Source organism: Falco cherrug, chromosome 1 (assembly GCF_023634085.1).
Source record: "Falco cherrug isolate bFalChe1 chromosome 1, bFalChe1.pri, whole genome shotgun sequence".
Lineage (NCBI taxonomy): Eukaryota > Metazoa > Chordata > Aves > Falconiformes > Falconidae > Falco > Falco cherrug.
The window spans coordinates 92998127-93022778 of record NC_073697.1 but is presented as its reverse complement, the minus strand read 5'-3'; the positions used below and the strand labels follow the sequence as shown (position 1 = coordinate 93022778).

The following is a 24652-nucleotide window of genomic DNA, read 5'->3' as shown; positions in this document are numbered from 1 at the left end:
ACCTCCTCCCAGGGGTTTGTTTTCTTGTTGATTTTAATGGAGTGGTTCAGAAAAAGCTTCTTCCCTAATTAAGTACGGTGGAGTGAAGGAGGCTGGACTAAGTGGGGAGGCAGTGGCAGCACCGAGGGGATTAATAAAGCCAAATGCTCCCCTTGGCCACATCTTTCCCTTTGTGCTGATGACCGGGGCTCGGTGGCAGCTGGGAGGGGAGAGGTGGCCTGTGGGGTCAGGGGGGTGGTGGGCAGCTGTAGCTGATGTTGGTTTCAATGTGCAATTAATATTCCCTATCCAAACAAAACAAACAGGCTTTTCAAAGTGAACAGGCAGCCTTGCAGCGCCATCGAGGCAGGCAGAGCTTGGGGAAAACTGAGCAAAGGGGGGTTTGCTTCTGTGCAAACTCTTTCCTTGCTTTTCCAGCTGGGAATTGGCTCTGGCAGAACAGCAACACCCGGGGGAGCCCCGGGAGGGAACGAAATCCGAAAGCGTTTAGCACGCTTTGCAGGAAGAAAAGCTCGGGGAATTTTTTGTTGTTTTTTCCTTTCAAGTGCGTTCTTGGTTTAAGCTTATCTCATCAAGTGGAGTGCCCGTGCCCGCTACCTGCAGCATGCCTGTAAGCAACTGTGTGTTGAAAACACGTTTCCCCAGCTTGTCCGGGATATTTTTAGCCCTGACGCACCCACCAGCCTGATAACGGGTTATTTTTGCTCTCAAGTGCATCAGTTGTGTTACGACACAGTCGAGCGTTGAAGGGACAGCAGCGACAGGGGGACACAGCGGCCACAGTGCCGTGGCTGAGCTTTGGGTTGTGGGGAGCAGCCTTGGCTCTCCTTCTTCGTTAACTGCTGCTAATTACTGCTGGGGGTGGGAGCACGGGGATGGTGCTGGGCCTGCAGCATCCGGGTAGTTTTGAGTTATGTAAATATATGCACGCAGCACAACCAATGGGAGAGCACGTTGATTTGCATACACACATGCTGATTTGCAATGTGCTGAGTGCAGGTTAATTAACCAGAGGGGTGGGTGGCTTGCAGGCGGGTTTAATTCATGGCATTGAGTCCTCCCTCACCCATGGCTGCCCCAGCCCCAGGCTGCGCGTGCAGCCAGGTGCCACCAGCCAGGGTGGCCTTGGGGACCGGCAGCCAGGGTGGCCTTGGGGCCAAGGGGGTGGCTCAGCAGTGTGGCACTGGGCCGAGCACCCAGCGTGGCTGGCGTGTGGGTGCAGGTGCCCACGGGCAGGGTGGCCCGGCTGGAGGTGACAGGAGCTCGTGCAGAGCTGCGTTTTGGGGAGGGGGGTGACATGCTCCAACTTGTCACCTGCCGTGTTCCTACTCGTGCTGGGCTGTTTTGGCGAGGAGGGGGCTGGGGTGTGTGCCCATGGTGGCTTTGGAGATGCACCTCCGTCCTGGCAGCACCATCCAAGCAGAGGCGAGGCTTTCCTACAGCAGGATTTTTTCCTTAATTAGTTAAAATATGAGGAAGGGCGTTAACTTTTTTTATGAGACTCTTGCTGCATGGAAGGGCTTTTTGTAGCAGCTGGAGAAGCAACTCTACACGCAGCTGGATAGGACTTTTTATTTTTATTTTCTGCTCTGGGAGAATGATTCAAGAAAAATCCTCATCCCCCTTTTCCCTCTGGAGCTTTTTTTCAATCCAATCCTAAAGCTTTTATTTCCAAAGCCCTTTCTTCCTCTTATTTTCCTCTGGAGTTTGAAATAAAATGTTCCTCTTGAAAAGGCTGGGAAGAGAAGAGGTGAGGCAATTAATAATCAAAAAGGGGATGGGGAAGGAGGCTTTTTAAAATAAAGAGATTATAGTTTTATGTTGGTTTTCTTAGTGGAGGCGATCAAAAGGAGTCGGCGAAGGGACCTTGAACTGGGTCCATCGCTTTGGTGCTCTGAAGTTGCTGCCGACAGCCCTTCCCTCATCTCTGCGCTGGTGGAGATGAATAATTAGAAGTGGAGAGGAGCCCCGCTTAATTACAGTCCCCCCTCCTTTATGCAAATGTCACGACTGGGTGCCATGGGTTTGTGGTGGTGAGGCGGGGGCACCAGCCTTGGCCAGGCAAGGGGTGGCCCGGCCCCATGTCACATTTTGGGGGGGCGGTGGTGGGAAGCTGGGTGACGGTGAGGGGGACACGTGGGGGGCTCAGCAGGTGGGAAAAGATGTGGTCAAAGCCCCTGTCTAAGCCTTGTAACGTGCTCATGTGGCTTTGCACGTGCGTAATGTGGCGAAGCTCCTTGCCGGTATTTCGGAGGCGGGGGGATGCAGTGCCGGAGTGGGGACCGTGCGGCTTCTGCCACGCCGCATGGCCATGTCTGTGTGCTCTGTCGCAGGCGGCAGCCTCTCCAAGCAGGACTGGACCATCCAGTGGCCCACGACGGAGCCGGGGAAGGAGAACAGCCCCGGGTGCCAGCTGGAGCCGGGGCAGTGGGGCAGGACGCACCTCTCGCAGAGCCCCAAGGTCCAACCCAAGTGCGGGCAGCATCACTGCCACGCAGGCTCACCCCATGGACCCATGTACACCCACGTGGACCGGCTGACCGTGGAGGGTCACCCGGGGCTGTGCCCACCCATGGAGTCCGGCCACCGCTCCCTGCCACCCTCCCCACGCCAGCGACACGTTGCTCACACCCCTCCACGTACCCCCAACATCGTGACCACGATGACACCACCGGGCACACCACCAGTACGGCGGAGGAATAAACTGAAGCCCCCTGGGACACCCCCACCCTCATCACGAAAACTGATCCATCTCATCCCCGGCTTCACCGCGCTGCACCGGAGCAAGTCCCATGAGTTCCAGCTGGGGCATCGCGTGGACGAGATGCACACCCCCAAGTAAGTGGGTGCTCCAGGGTGCTGGTGCATGGTGGGGTGATGAACCCCATTCCAGCTCCTCTGGAAAAGTGTTTTGGTCCCAAAAGATCAAGGCACGGTGTCTTTTTTTCTTTTTGAGCTTTGAGGTAGAAAAGCCCTTTGTAATAACCCTTGCAGGCAGTGGGGATGCTGCTGCGACGGTGTCTACTTTGCTCCCCTGCAACCTCATTTTGGGGGTGTGGGGTGACAGGGAGCACTGAGAGGCTCCAGGGCGATTGCTCGGCAATGTCCCCGTATGCTGGAGTGTGGCATGGGTGGGTTGGATGGTGGGATTTTGCAGCACAGGGATGCACCACCCGACTGTAAGAGCTGTGTGTGGGTGAGAGTGTGCGCAAGAGCGAGATGGGAAGAATCATCTTTCAGCTGAAACGTGGATATACGGATATATAAAGCTTTATAGATATAACACTTTATATTCTAGAGACATCCCCTGTATCTTTTCTGTCCCTGATGGTGTTTGCAGAAAGCTTTTCAGTCTCTGGCCGTGTGACGGCTCCTTCCCGTTGCTCTTGCTCTGCAGCTCCGGTGCCGGCAGAGGCTGCTGGTGTGCAGGGAAAGGGCTTCCTGGCATCAGCACATCCCTCTCCATCTCCTTCGGTCCCTTTTGGTGGCCATGCTCAGAAAGCCCTTCTTCTGCCTTGGTGTGGGGTGGCAGAGGGGACTGGTGGCCACCTTGGGGCATCATCTCCTCTCCCCGAGGATGCACTGGTATAGAGCACGTCTGGTCCATGCTAGCCTCCCAAAACAGGACCCCCACGACACACTGCCCAGCTTGTCCCCACATTTGACGTTCTTGGAGGGGAAAAAAAGGCCATGCCAGAAGTGTGGGCAGAGTCCCCTGAGGGATGTGGTGGGAGCAGAGGAAAGCCTGGGTACCCTGGGTACCTCCTGCCTGGCCCCGAAGGCAGCCGTGGTGCTCAGGCAGCTCCGGCTGGGGTATGTGAAGGGTTAAAATCTGCTGCTTGCACAGGGTGCTCCTGGCTGCCAGACCCTGGTCTCCCCCTATTTGGGCAGGAGGAGACCGGGGGGGTTTGGGGTGCCCACAGCATCGCAGTGTCACTTGTTCCCCCATTGTGTCCCCAAGGCTGCGGCAGCCACAGGGCTGCGGTCCTTGCATGAAATGAGGCCGGTCATCCTTCTCCGCCAAAGCTTTTGGTCTCTAAAGGCTTTTAGCTTTTGGAAATTAATCTATTTCAGCCGGACAATGCCTCTTGTAAGGCCCCCCTCCCCCTCGTGCTTAGGCACTGGAAAGTCATATTTACTTTGGTCCGTCCCCAGCAAACATCACCACGTTTGCAGGAGCAGAGACAGCAAGCAGCCTGTCCCCTCTCGCACTTTCATCTGTGTTTCAGGATCTGATCCAAGCTCTGTGCCACTAATGGAGCGGGTCTCACCGAGGGTAAAACCTGCCTTTGCTTCCCCCGAGCCATTTGATCCCCGTTGTGGTCATCACAGGCTCCAGGTCACCCTGACACGGATCTGGGGTGAGGTTTGGACATGGGTGTCTGGACTTTACTCCAGCAAACCCTTTGGCCACTGGTTCCCTGAGCTAGCTGGGGATGGGATGCTTCAACTTTTCTGCAAGGGGAAAGAGCAGGGAAGGGTGTGGAGAAGGAAACTGTAAACAGGGTTTTCATGAACATGGTCACGTCCCTTCATCGCGCTTTGCCTGCCTTCGGTCCCTGCCTGACAGTATCCAGTTTGCCCAGTGTCTCTGGTGCTCCCCGGTGGTGCTGAGCAACTTTAACTCGTGATTAGTGAATTAATAGAGGAAAGAGAGAGGCAGTGTCAATGGGGCTCTGTTGTGCTAGCATCCTACTGGGGGTTCATCCTGTCGATGTGGAAGGACCCAGGCTTCCGAAAGCTGCTCGGAGAACTCGGGAGGTTAATTTTCTCTAATGGCACTTAATGATTTTTCAGGAGGCAACCACTAAATCCTGCTTGCTAATCCCATTAGTGTTTCGGGATAGTAATTAGTTCATTAAAGAGGCAGCTTCTTCTTTTTTCCCCTTTTCTCCAGCAGAGGTGTGCTGAAGTTTTAGCTGTTTATTAGCCTGGATGCAGTGGCTAATGCTTTGCCCAGCACAGATTAAAAGTGGCTTTTTGGAACTGTTATCAGCTAGTTCCCATGGCTGTGTCTGTGCAACGCTATTGTAGGGCTGTTTTTCGTAGTGTCATAATTTCTGCAGTGTCTGTGCTCTCTGTGCTCTCTGCAGGAGTGAGGTTTCTACCTGACTTCAAACCAGAAACGTGGAGCTCATCCCTGAAATGCGACTTCAGGCTTTCTCTGATCAGCTCCGGGTTTTAGCTCTGCCAGTGGGCTCTTGGTTTGCTTTGGATCCTGGCTTTCTGCTCCGTGTATCATGTCCCAGCATGGAAAGGGGTGCTAGACCTGGGGAGCTGATAGCCTGCGGACACTGCTGGGCACCCTGAGTGCTGGGTGGGATCTCCTGGGGCAATTTTGGGTCTAGATTTACCGCCATACTGCATCTTTGCAGCCTGCTTTCTGGTGGGACCCATCTGAAACCCTCCCAAGAGGGAGACTGGTGTCCCCCGGGCTGATTTGTCTCCTCCCCTGGTGTGCCCCATCTCAGGATGGGGTGAAATGGGCTCTGGGGAGCCAGGGATGCCCTTGGCAAAAACAAAAAGCGCTCTCCCTGTGAGCTGTGGGTCAGTATTGATGGAGGGAAGCTGCTGGGGTGCTGCAGGGCTGCCCCCAAAGATTTTTCCATCTTGGTGCAGGCACAAAATTCAACTGCCACCATATATTTGCAAGAGCAGTAGCAGCAACCGGGTCCTCTCTGGATCAAGGCCACCACAAAGCACTTGATTCTTGTTGACAGCTCATAAGTTTGCCGGCATTTGGTGTTTTGGAGCTTATTTCTAGGGTTTAATCCATTGTTTCATACGCCAAGACCTTCAGAAGCAGGGGTTAAATTTTTTGAGCTTATAGCCTCAGATTTTCCTGCACGGAGCCTCCAGCTGCTGACCGTAACTCTGGGGTATGGAACATTACTCCTAAAAAGATCCCCTGGCTTCCATAAATCCACAATCCATAAACATCTCATGAATGGTCTTGAAACGGAAACAAAACATTTAGAGTGGTTGATAATATAATGCCCATTTAATACCTCATGAATTCCACGGGCCATTTAAATCTTTCATGGATAGTTAATGATTATTCATCAGCAAGAAGTCAGGAAAAAAACAAACTCTGAATGTAAGGTCTTAAAAATCCATTAGTTGGGGGAACAAAAGTCAAGCTAGTTAAGAGTGAGCTCAGGAGCGTGCGTTAACCCTTGGAAGGCTGCGTGTATGACAGCCCTCTGGAGATAACATCTGCGCTGGGTGGTCTTCATCCTCAGGCTCACGTGAAGGGGACGTGAGCTGAAAACCTCATCTGCTTCCCAGCTGTCGTTCCTTTTGCCACGCTGATGTCCGGCCAATTTCATGAACTCTATGGCCTTCAAAGAATAGCCTCTGGCAAGCAGCTGGGGAGGGAGGATCAGAGTGTGAGACAGTGAATTAAAGCAGCGTGACCTGTCCTGGCAGAGCTGAGCCCCAGAGGAAATGCTGAGCTGTCCCAAGGGCTAACGTGAAGCAGCCTGCTGGAGAGGACGTGCAGTTTTTGTGGTGTACCTAGGTCAGGTTTGGGCTGGGAGGTGGCTCCTCCAGCTCCGGGCAGCTTTATTTTGGGTAATTTTTCAAGGAGTCTCCTTACTGTGTATCATTGCAATTGCATTCAAGGTGTGGATGAAGATAGGGTTAGGTGTTCTGGTGGAAAAGTGTTTTTCCAAAGCCTTACGATGGCTGACTGCCTTGCCTTTAGCCTCGTTGATGCTGAGGTTGTGTTTTGGTGCTGGTTTTCAAAATCAGAATGAGGATATCCTGGATGGATGAAGTCAGATGTGAAGTTCACATCTGATCTGGTGATAAAGCACATATCCATTTTCTTCTTTTCCTTTTCCCTTGTGTTATTTCCAATGCTGAACCAACTCTAACTTGATGCTTTTGGGTTGTGGGTGTTTTTCTTCATCCCACATAAGAGAAATCCTTGAGAACAGGATCTGCTGTGTCACTTGGCTAAGTCTAGTGTAGGATCCTACTTGGGGCATCAAGGCAGAGAGGTGAAAGACTGAGTTATAGACTGGCAGAAACCGGGGACCAGAGGTCTTCTCCACTGCCCCCACCACACTGAGCAGCCTGTGGTGAGCCTGTCCCTCAGAGCTGATCATCTGAGCTGATCTTAAATGTTACTGAGGGATAGGTCATTTATCCTGCTGCTCTGCAACCTTTATAATAATGATGTTACCCCTTGTATCAATTCCAATCAACGCTTCTACCAGGTAGATCAATTATTTGATATTCTGCGTGGGCTGGATTCGAAAGAGCAACACCAAGCTAGCTCTTGTGCCTGGTGTCTCTCTGACATTTCCCAGGCTTGGAAAGGCAGGTGGGCTCTTGGCATTGGGGATGAGCAAGAGATTGATGTTTGCAGAGCAGGTGGATGCAGCGGGACACTACCAACATGTGCAAATAATCCATATGCAGCATCTCAGGGTTATGTTATTCATCCTGTAATGGTGCCCGAAAATGTAGAGATTCACCTGGTACTTCTGCAACAGGGGAGAGCACTGAAGTGAGGGAATTTGGAGAGCAAAACAAGCAGCATCTCTCTCTCTCTGTTTCCAAATAATCTTTCTGATTAATCTCGGTGCCTTTGATGGTGAGTCAGGGCTGTGGAGTTTTGCACAGGTCCTGGACTGTCTCCAGCTCTCTCAAAGTATGGTCTGCACACCGCATCTTGACAGTGATGGGTAGCCTCCGTAACAAACTGGCTCTCTGCTGCAATTATCCCACTGCTCTGGGCTGCAGTTCTCCTTAGGTATGTCATTAATGTTAATTACTGCTGTGGTATTCCATCAAGAGGAGCAGGAGCTTTAACATGCTTGGAGGAGAAACTTTTCACCGTGTCCTTTAATGAGAAGTTGAGCCTCCTTTCGCCACTTTGAAAACAGAGAGTGTGATTATGAATTTAGATAACGATTAGCATCCTGGGTGGGTGAGAGGCAGCAGAGCTCTCCTGCTGCCGGCACCGTTGCCTGATGTGCTGCCTCCGTGGTGTCCATGCGGGAGGGGAGGGCATGGCAAGGGCAGGTGCTGTGGGCAACATCCTGGGGTGGTGACCAGGAGATGGATTGGCTGCTGTTGGTCATGATACAACAAGGAAGACATGCTTGAGTTCTTCTCAGCTCTCTCTTCCATCTGTAGCTGCAAAGGCATGAAGCAGCTCCTCTGTCCTCTTCTTTGTGGTCCAAGAGGTTGGGGAGCGTATTTCATCACCACCCTGCAGGCCCCCACTGACCTGCCGCTGTGGCCAGCCCAGCACCCAAGCAGGTGGTGGGTTGGTGAAGCACTCTGGTGGCTTCCTTGGCAATAATGAAATGAAACCCAAGTAGGCAGGGAGACCAGGCTTCCCCAAAAAGCCATGAGACTGTTCTGCCTTCTCCTTTTCAATTAAAGAGCTGCCCAAACCCACCATGCATCGGCAACCTCAGATCCAGAGGCAGTCTGCAAGCAAACCATGGAGAAAAATTGCTCCAAGTCTCTTCTGAGATGAAAGGTTTGCAGAGCTGTAGTTGGTGTAACAAACCTCCACCTCAGGGCTGTCTAGCCATGGGCAGCCTGTGCTTTTCCCTCCAGTGGTGGGAATTTTTTGAGAATTACCTCCCAAAAGAGGTCTGGGCGTGTGTGGGTGCCTGGGCTGTATGTGTGTTGCTCTTCTCGTGTTAATACAGGTGGTGTAGGCAAGTGCCTGAGTTGATCACATCCCTTTTCTTAGCTGGATTTTGCAAGCATGGAGATGATGGTGGCTGGGAAATGGGGTCTTATACTGATGGAGAGCTCGATGGTCTTCAGCCCACCCTTTCCTCTCCTATAAAGACAGGCTGGGAGAGTTGGGGCTGTTCAGCCTGAAGAAGAGAAGGCTCCAAGGAGACCTTACAGCATCTTCTAGTACCTAAAGGGGGCTTACAAGAAATATGGGGACAGGCTTTTTTGCAGAGCCTGTTGTGATAAGACAAAGGATGATGGTTTTAAACTAGAAAAGGGTAGATTCAGACTAGAAATAAGGAAGAAATGTTTTATGATGAGGGTGGTAAAACACTGGCACCGGTAGCCCAAAGAGGTGGTAGGTGCCCCATCCCTGGTAACATTCAAGGTCAGGTTGGCTGGGGCTCTGAGCAAACTGATTGAGTTGAAGATGTCCCTGCCCACGGCAGGGGGGTTGGGCTAGATGGTCTTTAAAGGTCCCTTCCAACCCAAGCCATTCAATGATTTGGTGAGGGGGAAAAAAATGCCCAGAGCTGGCTCACCTGGTTGAGGTTGTGTTGTCTAGGGATGGGGAAACCCACTCATCTGGGTGCAAATGAGGAACACCCCAGGGTTGAACTGCTGTGGAAGTGGCTCTAGAAAAAGGAGACTCGGTCTCACCATCCCTGGTTGGCCATAGCTGGTGGTGCTCATCCCCCACTGCCCCGTGTGTCCCTCCAAGAAACGTAACGGTAGGAATGAAGAAAACAGAAGGGGCTTAATGAAAAACAGGTCCTGCTTCAGGATCCTGGCAATTAGCTCCTTGAGCTCCTTCCATGCAGCAACCTGTGCCTGCTCTGAGTGTTGTTCCTGCTGCCCTCCTGCAGCACCGTCTCATCTGTGCATGAGTCCCGGGAGAGGAAAAAAACCTGTTTGGCTCGAGCTCCCTTCAAAGAATTTCCCAGCTTTATAATTTGCAGCCGCAATAAAAAGTTATGCTTTGTGCTATGAAAAGAGAATAATAGATCAGTAAGACTGGAACCTTAAAATTCAGCCATCCAGGGAGGTGGGGACAGGCACTTGGATAAATATTTAACTGTCGAGGCTTTGATATGAAGAACCTGCTTTTCCTCTGGCCGGAGGAGGAGGGGTTTGTTGCCTCTTACAGTAATGAGGAGGATAAATGTAACATCTGGTGGATATTCTCTTTCTATTTTTTTTTTAACTATCAAGCTAGTATTGCATAGAGTTTGTTCAGATCTGGGTGTATAATGAAGAAATTTCGTCTGTTCAGACAGGTTCAAATAATCCACTGGCTTTACCTGTGTGTTTGCACTGAAACCTGGAAACTCTAAAGCAGCCAGTGCCGTCCTTGCTGCACGGGGAGGGATGTGCAACAGCAGCGGGCATGGATGTTGTGTGTTTATTCTCATGCGTGAAAGGTGACCTGGTGCCTCCTGTCCTGCCTGTGATGGCTCCAGCCATGGTAGTTCTGGTCCAGACTCCCCAAGCCTGTTGGTTTGGGGATGCTTGTGCTGCTTGGCCAGGGAAGTCACCTGGATTTTTTTGGAATCCCTGAAAAGAAGAGTTGTATTTTGCCAGCCATGTGCCAACATGGGAACCTGATGGGAAGGGAGCAGAACTGTGAGCTCTTCTTGCATTCAAAAAATGTACGAGTAAATTTGTGGGGTTTCCACCTTTTTTTGCCATTGCCCATGGATGCAGCTTGCTTGGGCCAGAGGTGACTGCCTAGTGTGGATGGGCAGAGCCTCGGAGGCTACCGAGGCGTGGGGGAAGCACTTCATCTTCTCCTTCCTCTGATTTAATACAGAATATTGTGCAATTAAGCCAGTCAAAAGGCCATAAATCTTCTGGGCTGGATCCTGATCGAGGCTGTGCACTTCAAGCTAGGCAGGAGCAATCTTTAATCCCTTGCAGAGAGCTAACTAAAATACCAATGAGAGGATTTCCTGCCCCCCCCCCCCCCCCTTCACTCTATTTCCCTTCCTTTAAAAGAAATGCTTGCCTTGAAATTTGAGTGTGGTGGAGAGGAGCGAAGCAGTGAATAAAACATAGTCTGGTGCAGTCAGCTGCAGTGTCAACTCACCTGTTTCAGCTAAATTTTAAATTTCAACCCCTTTTAATTTTTTTTTGTTACAATAATATTGGCAAGTGACAACAAATGCCTGCAGAGCAGATCGTTATTTACCCGATTTCCATCTTTTAGTTAAGAAGCGGGCATGGGGAAGTGGATGCTGCTGTGGTGCAGGGGACTGGTTGGTGTGTCCCCTTTGGGATGCTCTTTGGGATGGCTGTGGGTCAGCTGTAGCCCTGGGCAGAGCTGTATGCTGGGAGCATCACGTGGCTGACAGCCCTATGGCCACTTTTTGCATCTCTGCTCCCCGTAACATATAGGTCCCCCTGTGCCCATCCTCACTCCAACTTCTCCTGGCAAGCGCTCGCTTTCCCAGTGTATCCTGCTCTTGCAGCCTGTGAATCTCCCGGGGACATCCCAGCTGCTTCATGCTTTTGCACAGCGAAGTTCCGTGTGTCCTTGCCAGGTACCTTTGTGTTGGGGACCCTATAGTATCCATACCATCCTGGCTTACGCCACAAGCCGCTGTCAGTCCCTGCCCTCCCACCAGGCTTTGATGCACGTAGAGCCTTGCTGAGGCTGAAAGGAATGACGGGCCCTTTGTCCTGGGTGTCTGCTTGTGTTTTTCACCGCCTGTTGAAACCCTCTATTTTTTCTCCAAAGCCAGTGATAAGCGTTTGACTGATTCCACATAGCAGGCGGGGATGAGCCATTCAGGCTGGATTGACACCTAAAGGGATTTGCATTAAGCACTTCAAACTAGCTGTGCTTCCCCCCCTACCCCCCCATTTTTTTTTTTAAAACCCCCATCATCATATATTTAGCAAATTCTTGCATGAAATTATGTCCCTAATAGTTGGTGTTTACCTATCTGTGTGTGGAATTGCACCCAGCGCCTACTTTCCTGAGCATCCATGTCAGCTCGTGGCAGAAATTAGCCCTGGTGCTCCTGCAAACTCTGGTTCACAGGGCTCGAGTGAGGGATGCTGTGCCTGGTGTCCCTGCTGAGAGATGCATGGGGAAGACAAGGATAAAAATGATGGTTTTTTGGGCCATGCAGAGGGTTAGGGGATGGTGAGAGGTAACGGAGTGGAGCAGGCTGGCAGGGGATGCTCGGCAGGTCCAGCAGCAGCCGTGGGGCTCGCAAGACAGCAAGGGCAGAGAGCCGGTGATCTCAGAAAAGGTCTGGGGAGCTGAGGGCTGCATGGGGCAGGGTCTGGCCCCATCTTGCTGGCAGGGAGCCCGGCATCCCTGCAGCAAGGGCTGTTTAGTGCTTGCAGAGCCCCCGAAGCTGCCTGGCTTTGCAGCCTCCTGCAGCAGGGACGGGGCTGGGATGAGCACGGAGAGGGTATACCTGAGGCTCCTGCGGTGGCAAAAAAAGTAGTTGGGCTGTTCAAATTTTTCAAATTTGGGGATCTGCTTGGAACCTGGTGGGAAGGGAGCTCTTGTCCCTGTGGTGACACTTTTCCTGCCATCTCTGCAGATGGCAGGGGCTTGCTATAGTCACCCCAGGGTGTCTCCTAGATTTTGGAGGTTTTCAAGCCTAGAGATGGACCATGTGTTGCCCTCTGCTCCCCACAAACTCTTTAAAGCCACAATAAAAAATAACTGGTGCATAACTAGTTCCCCTCTCCCCTCATCTGCTTGTGACAGCCTCCCCTGACGTGGGCTGGAGGCTCATTTCTCTTGCTGTCCAGCTGGAGGAAAATGGTCCTTGCTGGGGACTGGGAGGTATAGCCACCATTTAAATAACCCCTCTGCCGCCCCGTGGTGTGCAGAGCTGTGCTGTGCCTTCCCTTCTGCCGCGTTTGCTTCTCCATCAGCATTTCTGTATAACCACAGGGATGTTTTAGCAGGTGCATTTGTCTTTTCACACCACCACCCCTCCCCCCCCTCCCCCCCACCCCCAGCCAAACATCTAAGAACTTGCCAGCTTCTGGAGAGGTCTGAAATGGTGCTTAGTGGGGGATTAGTGTGGCCAACCCTTCTTGAGCACTGAAGTGAGCCTGGCTTGCATTGTGTGCTGGAGTTTGCTGATTCTTCCCAATCCAGCTGGGGCTTGTTTGGCTGCGGTTCCCAGTGGTCAGGTCCAGCATGGCCCCCTCTTCTAGGAGGGGGGGTGTCTGCTGCTATGTTGCAGCTTTATCGCTATGGAAAATTGAATTAAGATGATATTCTTCCTTGCTTCTTTGAAAAATTCCCTTTTTAATTTCTGCTGTCCTCGCTGGGTTGGGGAGCATGCTAGGGGGGTGATGCTCAGTGGAGCCTGGCACAGAGGAGGGGGCTCCTCCTGCCCTGCTGGGATGGGGTGTGGGGTTCGGGAACCCCGAGCTGTGCTGGGGGATTTAGACTGGGAGAACCACGATGCATTTCCAACACATGCTTTTTCCCCACTCTGTGTGATACCGGCTTGGGTGAATGAGGGGAAAATGGAAATGTTTGCCAGAGAGGGGCAAAACTGCTCCCAGATACTGGAAGTTCAGGCAGGCAGTGGTTAGGAAGTATAGTCTCCTCTGCCCATGGGATTTATGCCCTAATCTCTGCTTACTGCCTGAAAAGTGAGGGATCTTTCACCCCTGGAGAAGAAAAAGCTTGATTTAGGAGTGGCTTAGTGCTCACAGAGGAGGAAAGGCTTTTGCAGCACGGCTGGGTTGGTGCACCCCTGGGTGCATCTCTCCTAAAGACCGGTGGCTACGTCCTGTTGCTGGGCTGGCACCGTCACTGGCCAAAGTGCATCCCTTTAAGACCCCAGAGTCCTTTGAGTTTTGCCTCTGTCGGTAGGTTATGGGGAGGGTTCTCTGGTGTATTGTCCCTGTCCTGGTGCTCCTTCTGTGGGCTGAGATGAGCATGGGTGGTGCAGAAGCATGGTCGTCTGAATGGTTGGACTCAATGATCTTTAAGGATCTTTTCCAACCTAAACGGTTCTATGAAATAACATTCCCCAAAATGCCTCCCTCAGAGCCCTCTGCAGTGTCCCCCAGAGAACACCCCAATGGGTGAGGAGATGCTTCCCACCAGGATGGTTATTGCTCTGTGGCCGTGGCTGGTCTGCGGGAGTGCTGCAGGTGTAAGGCCAAGGGGAACCATCCCAGTTTTGCTCTGGGATGTTGCAATGCAAACAGGTGGATGTAGGAGGCTGGTGAGGGGTGGGCTGTGACCCCCTCATAGCAGCAAGTCCCTTACGTGGTGCCCATGGCTGGCTCCGTCCTGCACCCCTGCCTCAAGGCCATGTAGCAAGGGTGGTATTTGACACTCTTTTTGCACAAACAGCCCCAAACGTGGCTTGGTTTGCATGGCAGGGAGGCGTTTGATCTGTGCCCTGCCAGCAGCCTGGGTGCCTTGTCCCCACGTTGGTGCTTGTGACCTCGGGGCCGCTTTGGAGCGGCCAAGAGGAGGTTACGGAGCAGCGAAGGAACCATGCCACCTCTTGGGATGTCTTGGCAGCTCATTGTTTGTGATCTCTGCTGCTTGCAGGACTTGTCCTCCTCCAGATTTTGGATTATTTGCTGTTTCTACCTTCCTCCCCATTGCCTTTGCTGGAGGATGGGGCAGAGATTTGCTCCGTGGGTGCACCATCCGACGGCGCATGGTGCTGGGACAACCCGCTGCCAGTAAGGGGCAAAACCAAGGGGAAGCCAGCAAAGGGACCGCCGTGTCCTCTACAACCCACCCATGTGCTTGCCTTGGCCCTGCAGCTCCTCCCGGGCTCCCCACGCATGCTGCGGGCTCCACGTATCCTGCCCTGGCTCTGCTTCCCCATGGAGGGGCAAGTTGCCACCTCAGCCTGTGCAAGCAGGACTCAGAGCCTGGGGGGGGCACTGAGCGCTCGTGCACACCCAGGGAGGTAAAGGTGCAGGTTGGCTCTTGGCCCCCCAGCACCCCAGGGACACCTCAGGGGGGTCCCTAACAGCTGGGACACCGCTGTGCCCAATATTGGGGTGCTTGTAGCACCCCTGTGGCAGGGCACGGGTGAGGATGCTCCTGCTGCAGCATCCCGCTCCTCTCCAGGATTTGGTCCCTGCTCCCCCCTATTTTGGGACAGGGAAAAGGGGTCAAGGCCATGGTGAGACAGGCAGCCAACGCTCGCAGGTCACCCAGTTAGACGACGATGTTTGTGTGTATTTATTAATTTATTTTTTTCCCCCAAAGAAACAGGGAGAGAGAAAAATATCTCTCTGTCCAAAATCACTCATCCTTCCTAATAATGAGAGCTGTCACCAGCCCTGCTTGGCGAGGAAATGATGCTCGCAGTAAATATTTGGTCTGGAACTGATTTATGGGTGGAAAAAAATGAGATTAGTGGCTAATCGCTGTGTTGCAGGAAGCGCTTTGGGCCAAGCGCTGGGGCTGAGCTAGCCGGGAGCTGGGGCTGTGCCTGCGCCAGGGGAGCTGTGCTGGGGGCTTTGGCAGCGATGCTTATGCCACTGGGTTGGGATCAAGTGGCGGTGATGGAGGGGTTGGACTGGTGCTGGGGTCCACCAAGCTTCTCCTTGGTGCTTTGCTGATTTGCTTTAAGGTCTGGGGGTTTAGGGTCAGGGGCAGCTTGGATCCCCCTGGCAGGGCACGGCATGGCAAACATCAGCCATGGGGCTGCTGGTCAATGGACCACCGTGGGCTCTGGGCCAGGAGGGGTTGTTCTGTCAGACCTGGCTGGAGGCAATCATCTGCTCCATCCCGAGCCCAGCGCACCCGCAGAAGTCATTACAGCCACCGCAAAGGCAGCAGCAGCTTTTCCTGTGCGGGGAAACAATTAGCTTATTAGAGGGCAGTTTAATTTTCGTCTGCTAAAGCGGGCTGGTGAGCACAGCACGGTCATTTCCTATCGCCTGGCAGGGCCAGATGCCCCTGGGCATTGCTGGGGCCTGGGGGCAGTGGGAGATGCGTGGCCCCGGGGTTGGGTCATCTCGCCTGGGGCTGGAGCGGGTGTCCGAGCTCAGGTGCAGCTCTGCTCGGCGGTACTGGAGCGATGGCAGCAGAGCAGGATGAGTAAGCGTGTAGGTGTTTGCAGGAAAGCAGCTGTTGGACACAAAGAGGAAAGTTTTGGGAGCGAGCAGCGCCTGGGTTTACACTCTCCTGATTCCCGCTGCAGCAGGGCTCACGGCGCTGCCCGGCATCGCCTGGCATTGCACAGCTCTGGTTTGGTTTTGGGGTCAGATGCTCTGGGTTTCCCTCCTGGGCTGGGGCAGGACAGGTTCAGCTGCTGCTGTTGCAGAGGTACTACGATTCACTTGCCTCTCTTTTGGCTCCCACATGTTTTTTTTGTCTAATTCTAACAATTGAACCATGAGTCGAAGGCAGCGGGTTGAATTAAAGGCTGTAACTCAGTTGTGCACCAATGCTGTCACCTGCAGAAAACCATCTCCAGCTGTTTGTGAGCTGTGCTGCTGGGGGGGCAGGGGGCTCCTTGATGACTGTGAGCTGTGGCACTGCCTGCTCCATGCTTGGAAGGGGATCTCTGCCCCAAATCCTCTAAATCTCCAAAAGGGCTGAGCTGCCTTTCCCAGAGACTGCTTTGGGGCCAGGCAGATGATGCTCTTCTCTACCTGGCCCTATTGCACCATGGCCAGGGTGGGAGCGGCTGAGCCAGAAAGGCTTAGTGTGCCAGAAACCTGCAGCCCAGCTCCTGTGAGCTGTCGGTGTCGGTCTGCATTGCAAATCCTTCAGATTTGTATGCTGCTTTGGGCCCATCTAAGCCACCAAAATGATAGCTGGTCCTTGTCACGGTGCAAGGCAGGTGGAAAAATAGGCTGATAAGCGAGAAGTGAGTGTCTCATTCCCCCCTGCTCTGCAGCATTTCGTTTTGGATGAACATTTCCCAGCGCTTAGGGTTGTCCGCACCACGGTCCTATGCCTTGGTGACCTGTTCCCTGGGTTTCTGCAGGGGCCACTCACAGCATTAGCCTTGGGTGACACACTACACTGCAGTCCACCCCTTGCTTGTACTCAGTTACCCTGCTTGGGCCCTAAAAGGGATGTAGGTGATACTAAGTGACATTAAAATTGGAGCAGGCGCTGAGTGCTGCAGAGTGCCAGTGATGTGGGTGCCGGTGCCTCACTCCCAGTGGGAAGGAGCCAGGACTAGTTCTGCCACGGTGCACAGAGAGCAGCATCTCTGGAGCTCAGCAGCATCTCTCGAGCTTAGCAGCACTGCAAGCGCCCAAGTTGATTTTAGGTGCTGTAGCAAGCAGTCTGAATCTGCTCGGTAATCCCTCTGTGCCTCAGTTTCCCCCATTTGAAGCAGGGCTTGTAGTAACGGCTGGTGTTTTGGCATGCAGATGAGCTCTGTGTGATGGCTGCCTTGAAGAGCAAGCCTTACCTGTGCTGGCAGCCTCTGAGCTGCTATAAAGATGAGCTGTGATGGGTACAGCAGCTCATCCAGCCCTCCTGGCCCCACAGGGGACAAGACAGTTACCTGGGGCACAAAGATGTTTTGAACATTACCACAAGCACATCTTTTAGCTATCAGTGAAATCCATGCAGGAGGGTTTGTGGTGGAAATCTCTTGGGCCAGGGCACTGAGGGGTGATGCAGCCCTGCAGAGGGCTGGTGGGCAGTAGGTGATTTTGGGGATGTGATAAGGCCAGCTTAGGATGAGGCTTTTGGATCAACCGACACTTTTCAGCCAGGTTTTGCAAGAGGAAGAACTCTCAAATGCAACATGTTCCTTAATGAAATTTGCCTTTTTTGGTGATGGGAAAGGATTGAAAGTTCTTGTAGGGAAATCATAGAATCACAGAATCATTTAGGTTGGAAAAGACCTTTAAGATCATCAGGTTCAACTGTTAACCCAGGACTGCCAAGTCCGTCACTAAACCATGTCCCTAAGCACCACATCTATGCATTTTTTAAACACAACCAGGGATGGTGACTCCACCACCTCCCTGGTCAGCCTGTGCCAATGCTTGACCACCCTTTCAAGGGAAGAAATTTTCCCTAATATCCAATCTAAACCTCCCCTAGCACAACTTGAGGCTGTTTCCTCTTGTCCTGTCACTTGTTATCTGGGAGAAGAGACCTACCTCCTCCTTTCAGGTGGTTGTAGAGATTGATAAGGTCCACCTGAGTGTCTGCGCCTCCAGGCTAAACAGCCCCAGTTCCCTCAGCTGCTCCTCATCAGACTTGTGCTCCACACCCTTCACCAACTTGGGGTGGGTCTAATTGTCACATGCACATGGGTCTGTGCATCTCCCCACATGAGCAGCCGTCCTGTGGGTGTCACCAGTCCCTTGGTACATTGCTCCCTCCTCCCCACTTGTGAGCATATCCCCCTCCAATTTCTTGCCCTTCACTTGTCTCTCCTTTTTTCTCCTTCTTCCTTCCAGAGTCAAGAAGAAGAACAAGCCCTTGAACCTCAAGATCCACAACAGTGTGGGAAGCTGTGAGAACATCCCCGCGCAGCGCTCTCCGCTCCTCTCCGAGCGCTCCCTGCGCTCCTTCTTTGTGGGGTACCCACCTTTCCTCCCCTCCACCCCTCCTGTCCACACCGAAGCCACCTTCTCAGCAAGTAAGTCCAAGCGTTTAGAGATATGTGGGTGCTTCTGGGCAAATACAAGCCGGGAAATGTGATTATATATGGCTGTATATGTACAAAACCACTGTCATATTGAATATTGATTTATGCAAACAGATACGCTCACCTATTGCAATACCAGGGGTGCAGCTGGGTGGCTGCTCTGGTTTGGAAAAGCCATGAGCCTTTCCATGCTGCCTGGGTGGTGACACCGGCTGGCTGTCACTTGAGAGTGACTTTTCCAAGGGCTCCTTTGTAAATGCAGCAGGGGTTTTACCTTCGTACAAAGAGGCTGCTTTTCAGACCTCTCCTGCTTAACAGGGTTTTGAGCTGATGCAGAGTGTTGGGTGAAGCCGGCACTGATACAGCCAGGTCTGGTGCAGACCCCACGGAGCTTGATTCCAGCAGCCAGCCCCAGTCCTGCCTGGGAGTCTGCTGGGGGCGGTTGCCCTCTTCCAGGAGATGCTGGTGGTGGGATTCAATGGCTGGATTTGGGTCAATGAGCTCACCCAGGGCATTGCTGCTGGCTGGGGAGAAACAGCCTGATCCTTGTTCCCTGGTCTTTGACCGGTGCCTTGATTAATTCTGCAGGACCCGAAGCCTTTACGAGCCAGGTGTGGCTCACTGCCTAAACAAAACACTCCCTGAAAACATGTGGCGGCTGCTGGGAGGGGTTTGCATGCCAAGAGCTGTGGCGGGGAGGGTGAGCACCCCTTGCCTCTTGTTGCTCAGCTAAAAACTTCCTCCAGCTCCCTATCTAGGCTGGTTTTCTGCCACTTCCCCCTCCCCAGGCTTTCCCCTTGTTTGCTTTCCCAAAATGCGGTCTTTCTGGTTTGTGTTGGGTTCTTCCAGTCGTGCTTACTGCTCAGCTCTTGGCTGAGGAAGGGGTTTGCAGGCAGCACCCCTCCCTGCCCATCCAGCCCCCCAGCAGGTTTTCCTCCTCCCTGTACTGCTCGCTGGGGTGCGAAGCAGCACTGGGATGGCTTTGCTGGCTGCCCTGAGTGCGGCTTTGCAGGCACTGGCTGCCTGTACGATGGGGCAACTCATTCGCCCCACTTGCATCCCCACAGCCATGCCTCTCCCAGCCCTCTGCAAGGCAAAACCATCATGATTTCTTTTTTTCTTTATTTTTTTTTTTTTACACCAATTGGTTTGGGATCATTGAATAATCATCGAGCTATTTCTAGCATCCTTCTGCTCCCCTTTCTTTGGCTTTGGGGACAATGGGACCTGGCAGGATTTCTGTGGGCAGGTAATGAGATGTCTAGAGATGAGATTTCTGGACATGTCCAGCTCCCTGCCTCTCCCACTGGCAAAGCCAGCAGATTTGCCTGGAGCGAGGGGTATTTTTGCATTGCTATTTCCTCCGCAGCAATGGCTGTGTTCAACTTGCAGCCCAGAACGATGGGGAGTAGCAGACCAGAAACCAAGAAATAAAACCCATTCTCAGCACCCGCCCCCGCTGTGTCTGGTTGCATTAGGTTTCCTTACGCATCAGCATTGGATTACATCCCATGGTGTGATAACCTGATGTAATGTGGCATCACAGGAACGTGATGCAATGAGAAGTGATGGGCTATCAAGTGACTAACGCTGCTCAAGAGGTGTCTCTTCTCATTTCCCTCTACCCTCCAACTTTCTTGGCTGCTGTGAATGTTTGTTTTCTGGGCTAGATGTGAGCCATGGAGAGAAAAGTTTGGTTGCACCAGCCGGTTGGTTGATCCTTGTTGAGAGGTTTTTAGCATCAGTGAAACCATTTGGCTCTTGCAGGACCCACATCTGTGTGCTCCACAACCCTTGCTCCTGGGGACTTGTGGGGAAAATTAGGTGCTACAATCCCACTAGATTGTAGTTTTTCTAGCTCTCTTGTGTTTCTGCAACATTTCCATACCAGTGGCCTTGTCCTCAAGCTGCACCCCAGGCTTCTGCCTGTTTCTATGTTTGCTCTCTGGTTTGTGTCCCTGTAGGGAGAGTGGCTGCATCCTGCGCTCAGCAGCTGGGTGCTGAGCGTGGCGTTATAGGGAGAGAGATGGAACTTAATGGGGCTTGGTGCCAGGGTTTATTACTTGGCAGAGCCATGAGTGATGCCAAGCGGTGCAGAGGCACATTTATTTGTGGGGAGGGGAAGATATCTCTGCAGCTTTCCCCATGCCCCACATTTTGCTGTTATAGGACCTGGGTGCCTTGCCCCGGCTCTGGTCCCCTGCTCACCTCTCACTGCTGCTCTCGCTCGTCCAAAGTACCAGGGCTATGAGAAGCCCTGATCACAGTTTGGGGGTCACTCCTTGACCCATCTCCTGGGGTGCCACTATTTCTCATTGCCTTTTAAGTGCAGTGGGTTTCCTATGTGCCGCTGGATGAGCTCCATGGGGCTCACCCAGGGTGTGAGCTGGTGAATTGTGCCCACTCCACATCCCAAGGACCTCTCCATCCTCATGCATGGATGTGGTCGGGCAGCCAAGTTCTCCACAATATCCCACCCCCATGACTGTGGGTACCTAAGCCTTTATAAAACCCCAACAGAAAACTAATTCTTCCTTTTTTGTCTTGTGGGATCAGCATGGCAGCACCTGGTATGCTCTGGATTGTTGTGGAATTGCTTCCCTAAGCACTGAAACAAAAAAATGTTGCTGTTGTCAGATTGAGATGCAGAGGAGGAGCCCAGCGACCCTTGGCAAGACCCCCTTCTCCCTGGCTGTCTCTCGGTGATCGCTTTTCAACAGCCAGGGCATCTTGCTTGTGGCAGGAGCATGCTCCCATCTGAATCATCTCTGGTCCTAATCGGATGCGGGTTTGGATGCTTTTCTCTTACTTCTAATAGCCAATTAGGTAGGGTAGGTATGGCTGGTGGAAAGGGATTCAAGATCATGTTCAGTGGATCAAGCCCTGCGCTGGGAATCCAGGAGCCCTAAATCCAGCCTTTCTGCTGGAAAGGACCAGGCAGGACCTGAGAGTGTGATGCTAGCGTTGAAGGTGCACGTGTCCAAGCAGTCAGTGCCATTCAGACCGTGGTCCCTCTCTGCAGGCATCCCGTCCCCAGTGCTGGGGGTGGTTTTGTGGGAAGAGACTTCTCCTTAACCCTGCCCTGGCCCAAACCACCTTCAGCAGGGGACTTCCCAAGTGGGGCATCATTTCTTTGTGACCATCAGCAGTTTTCTCCTCCCTGAACCTGCCCTGCTGCCAGTACAAGCCACGGTATGAGCACTCCATGGCCATGTTGGCAGCTTGGCTGGGAGTTCCCTGCAGCCCACATCTGGCCACAGCTGGCTACCTCGCTATCCAGCTGCTCCAGCTGGCAGTGAGGCACCAGAGGGTTTCCTACCCCAGCAGCGCTGTGCGGAGCTGAAGAATACAGCTTTGTCTGGGTAAGCCTAATTGACCCTGCAAGACTGTGAACTGGGGGTGGGTGGGTGGTGGGGAATCACAATGCAAGTATTTAAGCCAGTGAAGCGACTGAACGTGACATTTCAGCTGTATAAATGGGATTGTCATGCTGCAAAGAGGAACTGCCGGGATTATAAAGTGACTCTGTTTTCTTCCTAGAGAGATGCTCTGAGAATAGCTCTGCCTTCTTCGGCTGCTTTGCATGGTCCCCTCTGCAAGGGCTGAGGTTTCATTTCAGCTCGCTTGGATCATCCTTCCACCGGGACACCACAGGGAGGTTGCTGGGTTTGGACCTGGCTGCGATTGCGTGCAGAATATTTGCTGTGTGTGCTAGTGGAGGGGGCAGGTTGACTCCCTTTTTAACCAGAATCCTGTGTGGATTTTATATCATGGGGAGGGAAAGCTGCTGGTGCTGCTGCTCCAAGTGTTGCTGCAGGTTCCGTTGCTGCTGCAGCTGGGCTAGTTGGGAATCTCTCCCATCCTATTTTGGCCCTAAAAAGAGCCAGAGGGAGGACTGAGGTGTCTCATGGAGGGACTTTGCACCCTTGGGTGCACCCTTTGCTGCAGAGCAGCTTGCCAGTGTGCTTGGCTCCCCAGTTGGGATGATGCAGGCAGTAACCTCTGCCAGCATCCTCCATCACTGTCATGGTATGGGCCCCCCGGCTGTGATTTCTGCCTGGGGTGCAGGTGGTAGATATAAACCTGATGCTGTAACTGTCGTGGTTGTCTTCCAGGTGACTGTTGAACTGTTTCAGCAGGAGGCTGTACTCTGGTGTCTTCCCATAATCTCTCCAGGGGACTCAACCACCCTGGTGCTGGTGCTGGGGGTGTTTTGGTGGCTGCCTGGGGTAGAGGCAGATCTGTAGGACATCTACAGACAAGCACAGTCTCCTGGCCGTTCCTTGGCTTTGTGGTGATTCATCTCGGGATGCTTTCCAAGTTCACTTCTATCGATTTTATCCATCCCATTCATAATGTGAACATCACCGGATGCTGTTTGTTGTAGTAGGAGGAGGAGGGTTTGTTTATTGGGCTGTCGCTATGATGGATAACATGTTCACACCAATTCCCTGGGCATCCAGAAAGGTGCCAGGAGATGAAGAAGGGGGATATTGTGCCAAAATGTGGTCCCCATCAGTGTGGTTCAGCACGGCTGCCAGCCCCAGGTGTGGCTCTTGGTGTGTTCAGTAGGATGTGGGGGGTTGCTGAGCCCCAGGGAGGGTGGGAACCCCAAATAAATGAAACTGGGGAGCTCTGGCTGCTCTTGTCCATGCAGGAAATGCCCAGGCATTCCGCCTCCCCGCTGGGGAGTGAAGGGGAGACATCCACACCGGCAGCTGAAAGGCACGGAGGAGCTGTCGGGATGGCAGCGGGGGTGAGGAGGGTGTCACGGCCAAGGCAGTATCCTGGTCCCCGTCACCTCCGAGGTGCGCGGGTGCCACTCAGGGACCAGCGGTGGCTGTCACAGCTGCCTGTCACCACTGGGGAGCCGGGCGGCAGGGCTCTTCTCCCATGTCGGCTGTCAGAGATGCACCGGAGGCGGCTGTCACCCTCTGCCCGGGCAGTTTCCCCCCTTCTCTGCTCTCCTCCTGGTGCATCTGATCCCATCAAGCACGGGCTGTTGACTCAAGGATGAGCTGTGCTGCGCGGAGCAGGAGCTGTGACCTTTGCCAGCGCGATGCTGCGGCGAAGGAAAGAGCGGAGGCTTTGGCTTACTCGGGTGGAGGGTGGCATCCCCCGGCGTTGGGTGCCCAGCTGCGGGGTTCGAGCTGCTCTGCGAGGATCGATGTGTGGGGTGGCACTGTGCAGTGTCCCCATGTTGAGGAGCAGGGTTTGGCCTTTGAGGGTCCCTCCAGGTGATGGGGAGACGGGAAAAAGGGATGGGTGCTTGGCCAGGAGGTCCCCATTGGGCTGCTCAGTGGGTACCAGCTGTGTTCTTCCCTGGGAAATTACACCCGTGCCCATTAAATGCCACCTCAGAGAAGGAGGTGGGGGGGAGAATCCTAAAACTGCCCTCACATGCTTGTGCGGGGAATTATGGCTGAGAGCTCTGATTTTCAAGCCATAAAGGAGGTTGCTGGTGATAAACGTGTAAGTAATGACTGACACCAGGGCAGGGGAGGTCCGGAGACATCAATTGCTGCGGGGCAGCTCGGGGTCGGTAGCGTGGGGCAGCGAGCTGCCAGCAGCAGGAGGATGGAGGGAGGCAGGCAGCCGGCTGTCACGCTTCAAAGCTTGTGAGGGTCAACTTATCCCGCTGCCGTGGGCTCGGCTGCAGCACCTCGGGTCGGGTACTTCTCCATCGTGGGGTCCCTATGACACAGAGCGGTCCCCCTGGGGTGGTGGGACATGCTGCTGAGGCCACAAGGCTTTTTTTTTCTTGCAATAATCTCTTAATTGTGGCAATTTGGGGGTTTTGATGACAGTATTCCTCCTGTGCCAGGGGGAGCCTGCTGCATCCGCACCTTCCCTTTTGGGCACCACCCTGATGTAATATTGCATGGGAAGAAACAGCTTTTTCTCTGGGTGGGCTTCTCACCTGCACAGGTTAAAGGGGAGAATCACCAATTCAGTTCACTTCCCCCTGCCCGTGGGGCTGTTCCCTGCGACAGTGGGGTGCCTCTCCCGCCCTTCTGCCCCACTTTGCTTGTTTTCCATCCTGCAAACAGCAGGGCTATTGTTAAATGCTGCGATCCTTCATGTATTGCTCCCTCTAATGAACATAATTAGCCGTGAATCACGTAGGTCTCCTTTTTGTTAGGAGGTTAAAATCCCTGATATGCTTTAATACATTTTTGCAGTGAGCACATTTAGAAAGTAATTAAAAGGCTCAGCCATCTTTGCCTACATCCCCTCTCCCCCTCCCCAGGATGGTGGGATTTAATTGAGGCCAGGTGAAAGTTAGTGGAAATAAATTGTGGCTGATAAAGTGGAGGTTGTAATTTAATTCTGGGAGAGGAGCTGTTCTTGCCTGG

General features: G+C 53.1%; 1 protein-coding gene across 2 annotated transcripts in view; it reads left to right on the top strand.

Annotated features, from left to right (window-relative positions):
- Nucleotides 1–24652, top strand: part of KSR2 (kinase suppressor of ras 2) — an 87372-nt gene that overhangs the window by 13866 nt on the left and 48854 nt on the right. For both annotated transcript variants that reach the window (XM_055724680.1, XM_055724687.1), the window contains exons 4-5: nt 2334–2838; nt 18106–18287. In XM_055724680.1, the coding sequence (XP_055580655.1) occupies nt 2334–2838; nt 18106–18287 (687 nt within the window). The remainder of the gene's footprint in view (nt 1–2333; nt 2839–18105; nt 18288–24652) is intronic.